Consider the following 7,242-nt stretch of genomic DNA (forward strand, 5'->3'; position numbering starts at 1 on the left):
TGGGGGTGTCTTGTCAAAGTTTTGATGCCTGATCCGAAAATGATTAAGATAGGACCAAAGACTGTTGATTGCATATTTATTAGATATGCACAAAATAGCACTGTGTATAGATTTTGTGTGTATGAGTTACACATACCAGAGATACACAAGAACTCGATAATCGAATCGAAAAATGTCTTGTTCTTTGAGCATGCGTTTCCGTATAAGACCCGAGAGGATGCTAGCTCCTCAAAATGGGCAAATGAAACACAAGGACAAAAAGAAGATGATGATGATGAGGAACCTATGGAGGTTGAGCCTAGATGGAGCAAAATGGTTCGGGTAGAAAAATCCTATGGATCGGATTTTATCACTTTCGTATTGGAGAGTGAGCCCCGAAGTTACTCAGAAGCTGTAGGCTCTTCTGATGGACCTCATTGGAGAGAGATAATTACATCTGAGATAGAATTTATCTTGCAAAATCACACTTGGGAACTTGTGGATCTTCCTCTGGGAAATAAACCACTAGGTTGTAAGTGGATTTTCAAGAAAAAAATGAAGTCAGATGGTACGATTGATAAGTATAAGGCCAGACTGGTAATCAAAGGATACCGACAATGAGAAGACCTCGATTACGTATTCTCCGGTGTCGAGAATAACTTCCATTAGAGTACTGTTGGCTATCGTTGTTCTATGGAATCTCGAAATACATCAAATGGATGTAAAGACTACCTTTCTAAACGGGGATTTAGAAGAGGAGATCTACATGGAGCAACCTGAGGGGTTTACTGTACTAAGACAAGAAAACAAGGTTTGTAGATTGGTGAAGTCATTATATAACTTGAAATAAACACCAAAGCAGTGATATGAAAAATTTGATAATGCCATAAAGAAATGTGGATTCAAGATCAATGAATATGATAAATGTGTCTACATGAAAGCCACAAAGAGTGACTATGTCATCTTGTGCCTCTATGTAGATGACATACTTATCATTGGAAGTAATGATAAGATAATACAATCCACAAAAGGTATGTTGAGCTCAAGATTTGATATGAAAGACATGGATTTAGCTGATGTGATTCTAGGAATCAAAATTCTTAGAATAACAAAAGAATTTGTTCTTAGTCAGTCTCATTACATGGACAAAATTCTTGAGAAATTCACCAAGAGTGATATTACGTTAGCACGAACGTCGATAGATACGAGTCAATATCTATCGAAAAATCGAGGTAAAAGTATCTCTCAGATAGAGTACTCTCGAGTGATTGGAAGTCTGATTTACTTGATGAGTTGTACACGACCAGACTTGACCTACACAGTAAGCAAATTGAGTAGATACACGAGTAATCTCGGTGTTGACACTGGAAAGCGATAACAAGAGTACTGAGGTACTTGAGGTATACTCATGAATATGGACTGCACTATACAAGATATCCTGCTGTGATCGAAGGATACAACGATGCAAGTTGGATATCTGATATAAAAGATTCTAAGTCTATGAGTGGATATGTCTTCACTTTAGCAGATGCAGTCATTTCTTGGAAATCTTCTAAGTAAATCGTAATAACCATATCCACGATGGAATCTGAGTTTGTAGCTCTTGACAAATGTGGTGAAGAGGCTGAATAGCTACGACAATTCTTAGAAGATATTCCACGATGGCCGAGACTTGTGCCGGCAATTTGCATACATTGCGATAGTCGGGCACAGAGTCATCTGTATAATGGTAAATCTAGATATATTCGTCGTAGACATAATACCATTAAACAACTACTCTCAACAGGAGTTATCACTGTTGACTATGTGAAGTCAAAGGATAACCTAGCGGATTCGCTAATTAAAGGGTTAAATCGAGAGTTAGTTGCAAGCTCCTCACGAGGAATGAGCTTGATGTCGTTGTCAGCGATCAGTGTAGAGGACACCCAACCTATGCTGACTGGAGATCCCAAGAACTATGTTCAAAGGGACAACTAATCTGCACTGACTAGACACACTATGGGGAATAACCCAATGAAACACTGACTAGACCAGGGTAAGCCGATGACCTTTTAATGATCAAGAAGAGTAGATGACAACTCTTGAGGGATCACTTATGTGAGAAAGAAGTGGGGTCGTTTCGAAGAGAATTGGAGACACAATTCTTAGAACTTCTCACAGAATCAGGCATGTTCATCGCCAAGAACGAACATACTCATGAGAACTGAGTTGTATCAAGGAGAGTCTTTGGTGAGATTTGTCACTACTTACACAGATGACGGTATAGTTCAAGGACATTTTGTCTACTATCAGTCAGTAAGCAACCAAATCTTCACAAGGGAAGGTTCAAAGGGTAAAATCTACCTATCTTATACTTGACTCAACTGCTGAATGCTATCACTTACCCTATTTTCATTAATGTGGGGGATTGTTGAATAAGTGAAAGGAGAAGAAATAGAAGAGGAAAGAGACTCCATTGTGAATGAGACTTTAGTCCCATATTGAAAGTTTCAAGGTATTTTTGTTGGTTTATATTGATTCACATACATTGAGGATGTGAACAAATGCATGGGGAGAGGCTCTCTCACGTGTGGGTGCGCAGGAGGGGGGGGGGGGAATGCAAATCCAGGGCCCAGATTGTACTGAACCAAGTTGACTCGTGTGCGAGCGCGACCTGCGCACACGAATGTCGGACCGGTCAGGGCAAAATTTGTCCAAGTGGAACAACCAACATTTTGTCACGTAGATCTTTTGCTGTTGTGAAATGGATGCATTAAATTCAAGATTAATGCAGAATAAAATCGGTCGAGTAATAATGAGTGAAACAGTGGTCGTTTCACTGTTCGGCTAATAATGACCATTAAGATCATTAACTCTGGCCATTGATCCGAGCTCCTATATAAGGAGGCTCCGATCATAGGCAAAGAACACACAGCAAGCAAAGCAAAAGCTCTTCATTTTTCTTCCTCCTCCTCTATCATGCATCTCCTGCTCGGCGGACTGCCCGTGATAGCATTCGGTACCGCTCAGCTCGCCGTGATCACTAGTGCTTGGTCGGATTCACGGTCGGTCGTTGTATCCTGGGAAACAGATGACCCTTGTAAGTCTCGAAGCACAGTCGGAGGTGGACGAATCTGTTTCAAGGAAACTGCGACTCGCATGCCTCAATTAGCTCGCCCGGTCGGTCTCTTTGTCAGACCGACAGACTTCTCTGCCTGTTCGGGATCTTCGCCCGGCCTGTCAGCTTGCCCGGTCGGCCAGTCTTTTTGACAGCTCGACCTGTCTACTTCACTCGGCCTGTCTGCTCGACTCGCCGACCTCTCTGACAGCCCGACATGTCTGCTTTGACTGACCTATCTACTGATCGGTTTGTCTACTCGACCCGACCGACACCCGGCCTGCTTCACCCAGCCTGTCTGCTATACTCTAATTATAAGTGACTTCTTTGCCTTCGAAAGATTTTCGGAAGGAGCGTGCCTCTTCTATTTGTGTTTTATTCCTCTGCATTTTGATTAAGTTTTGAAAAAAAAAAACAGAGAGTTCTAAACGCGTGGCATTTATCTCCTCTATCACTTTTCTGGATCCTACCATTGATATTGATATAAGAACAATTAAGCCACGTTGGTTGAATTAGAAGCATCCATGTACAGAGTTTGAATTGTTTTCTTGAAGCTGAGTATCTGTGTGCCGGTGATTCAGTTGTTTTGTTTACATTTAGATGGTTTTCTTTGTATTCGTTAGGGTAGGAGATGAGCTCGTTTTATGATAGTTCGTATAAATTCTTCGTTTTAGTTAGCACTCACCTTGAGAATATTTTCGATCAGGAATATCTTTGCAGAGTTAAACACATACCATGGGAACAGTCTCAAAACAGCGTCGATGAACTAATGAATAACTTTTTTTTTACTAGACGGTTTGGATTGATGGAGTATTTGTGATATGAGCGTTTTTCAATTTATTACGATGGTAGATGAAAAGTTTTCATAAGCCGAGCCTATCGTCCGTAAGTTGGATATCTGATGATACTGCAACAGAGCATTTTAGTCGACTAGGCCGAGATTGAGGATCCCCCATGAGGTCTCTGGCCATGTCTTCTCCTTGGCTTTCATGAGCAGCACCCTCCCCCATGCCACCCACCCTTCCCAGCTCATCCTCTTGTCCCAGCTGCTCCCCCATTCCAGCAACAGCTTCAGCCCCTTCTCTGCCTCCCTCTCCGCCTCCTCGAACCTTGCCATGGCCAGATACACTTGCGCCAGCACCAGGTGTGGCTCCCCCACGAATGGGTTCTTCTCGCAGCTCTCCGCCAGCAGCTTCGCCGCCCTCTGCTGCTCCTTGTCCGACGAGCACACTGCCTCCCAGTACAAGTCCCTCGCCTCGGCCTGATCCTTTGCGTCCAGTATCCTGGTGCAGTTGTCGAATACCGGCGGGGTGATCAGTTCCAGGTCTTCATCTCTTTCAGCGCCGGACTGGGATGAGGCGGAGGCGGAGGCGGAGGCGGAGGCGGCGGAGCTTCGCTTCCGTTCCTCCGCGTAGATCTCTTCCTCACGGACTATGAGGGAGTAGAGGACCCCCATCCGCGAGATGGAGTTGAGCCAGAGGCCGGGCTTCCCCTCGCCGGGCCATAGAGCGGTCCTGCTGTTCCCGCGGAAGGTCAGCCGGCCGTCGTCGTTGTCGAAGAGCTTGTCCTGAAAGTCGAAAAGCTGATCGGCGAAGTCGACCATGGTCATCAGGAGGAAGGCCGCCGCCACGCGCCGCGACAGGGGTACTGCGTCCCCTGTCTTGATGTGCTCCGTGCGGATCCCCTCCGCCGGGAGCAGCGCTCGCAGCTTCGCCCGCCAGGGCTCGGCGGAGTCGAACGCGCCCTCCTCCCTCGCCCGGCGGAGCGACTCGTCGGCGAGGAGGAGGTGGTCGGCGAGCTCGGCGTCGGAGTAGTGGAAGAGTAGGCGGTCGTGGATGAGGAGCTGCCGGGGGACGATGCAGAAGAGGTGGACTAGGCGCTCGGCGGGGGCGCCGATGAGGGATCGGACCTCGTCGCGGCCGGTGTTGGGGTCGAAGATGGCGAGGTTGACGTAGGAGTTAGAGTAGGCGGAGTGGAAGAGTCCGCAGCGGGCTACGGGGTCAGGGGCGCACCAGATCTTGAGGGCGCGGTAGACGTCGGTGAGGTGGGCGAGGAAGGTGCTGTGCTTGTGCCAGCACTCGCCGGCGCCGACGGAGCGGAGCACGGCAAGGAGGGAGGGGAGCGCGGGGTCGACGCTCTCGAGCTCGCCGCGGAGGAAGGGCCGAGCGGCGTCGAGCAGGGTGGCGAGGTCGCGCTTGGCGACGGCGGTGGCGGAGGAAGATTGAGCGGTGTAGGACGGCATGGTGGCGATCTTTACGCGAATGGAGGAGAAAGAGTAAAAGAGAGATAAGTCAAACGGGTGGTTATCAATTAGGATGAAAAAGACTAAGATTAAAAATAAAAAAAAATAAACACCACTATGTGCCACGTATCACATGGCACATAGTGGTGTTTATGTTTCTTATAACAAAAGGATAAGAACAATTTTGGGTATGATCTCCATTGATACGATATCTACGTGGCACTAGTATTTTGACCAAATTAATTTTTTTTTGCTGGTTGAGTGAATCAGTTTGCGGTTAACAAATCGAATATGATTTTTTTTTATAATTCATATGTTTAAATTTTTGTCGAGATGAACGCTCTTCTCTGTCCGTCCGTGTTTATTTTTGGATTTATCCTGGATTGATTAGAAATTTTCATTAGATCAGTTTAGATATAATATTATCCAATCTAATTAATTTTTTTTTTTATAAATTTAAAATACAATTTATATATACTTGGAAATTAATTATATTCATTTCTATTAATATTTATCATTACACTGTAGGATTAGGGTTGTTAAAAAGAAATTCCATCACAATCCAATCTAAGTTGATCAGAAAAAAAAATGAAGTTTGGATTGGATATTTTCTGGTTCGGATTCGGATTGAAAAGTTTTGGATTTAAAATTTTTAGATCAAGTTTGAGTTGACTCGAATTTAGAGTTTAGTCAATTTTTTTTTAGATTAAATTAAATTTTATAAAATTTAAAAATTAAGATGTTTGTGTAAAATATGACAATAAATATAAATTAAATAATAAGGTTAAATAGAGGAATAATATTAATGAAATTTTTTGAAATTTTTAAAAAAATTTTGAAAATTTTTCGGAAGTCGTATGATATAGATTACGGGAATAAATATTGAGACTAGGGGAAGCTAGATTAGGTTACCTCATTGAACGAAGAAAAGTTTTTTTTTTCTTTTCACTTTCTTCCACGTCGTGCCCTATCCTTCCCTCTCTGTCCGACGCCAATTCCACCTCTTCCTCGAGCTCTTCGCTTCCTCCAACCGATCCTCTTCCTCAATTGACGGCAACGTGACGCTCCTCCTCCCTGAGCGTACAAAACTAAAGTCGATCCCTCTCCTTGCGTGCCCTAGCCGACGTCGTCTCCCCTCCCAATTCTTTCTCCTCCTCTACTCGTTGTCGTTCATCCACGCGAGCAGCCGACGCCGAGGGAGTTGTTCACAGCTGTGGACACCATCGTCACTAGGGTTGAGCCGCTGGACTTCCATCGGCCCTGAGGCAGCGTCTCCTCCTCTCGGGCTCTAGCGGTGCTGCTCCGATTGTTGGCCGCTAGCTCTCCTTTGCCGGGCTAGGCACCATAGCAGCTACCACCAGGCCTTCCTCTTTCCGATTCTTCACTGTCATCTCCTCTTTTCACTGCGCTGATTCCTCTGAGCCCTAGCCTCTCTTCACTGTATCGATTCTTTCCTTCCTCTCTGGTTGTCGACGATCTTGGAGGTAGGTGTTCTGCCCTAGTTGTGATTTGGTTCTTGATCTCTATATGGTGTTAATCTTAGGCGTCTTAGGTTCGAGGAGAGTCACACCAGTTGGTTTCAACTACAATATTCAGTAGTAGACCATCTTTCCGACAGTAAACCCTTCCGGCTGAGTTCCACCAGTGGGCGCCTTAGATTAGGTAAGTTTTTAAGCTAATTTATGTTGACTTGCTAGAAAGTTTTAGGATGATAGATTCTAGTGGATATTTCGTGATAATTAGGGTTGAATGCCTTGATACGGATATGTTGATTTTGATTCAGGGCTTTTTGAAACTGCTGTGGCGATTTTGTTTCAGCTGTAGAATTAACAGGAGGAGGTTGATAAGGTCAGTTGTTCATGTGTAGAATTGGTTTAGGTTTAAACTGAATGATGGAATAATTAGGGTTAAGGAAACTACCCTT

General features: G+C 44.6%; 1 protein-coding gene across 1 annotated transcript; it reads right to left on the reverse strand.

Moving 5' to 3' along the window:
* Positions 1–3,838: 3,838 nt before the first annotated feature.
* Positions 3,839–5,390, reverse strand: LOC122035095. Its single transcript, XM_042594480.1, has one exon. It carries the CDS (start codon positions 5,316–5,318, stop codon positions 3,999–4,001), a length of 1,320 nt encoding a protein of 439 aa, XP_042450414.1. The 5' UTR covers positions 5,319–5,390; the 3' UTR covers positions 3,839–3,998.
* Positions 5,391–7,242: the final 1,852 nt, after the last annotated feature.

The sequence above is a fragment of the Zingiber officinale genome, chromosome 11B (genome assembly GCF_018446385.1).
Source record: "Zingiber officinale cultivar Zhangliang chromosome 11B, Zo_v1.1, whole genome shotgun sequence".
Lineage (NCBI taxonomy): Eukaryota > Viridiplantae > Streptophyta > Magnoliopsida > Zingiberales > Zingiberaceae > Zingiber > Zingiber officinale.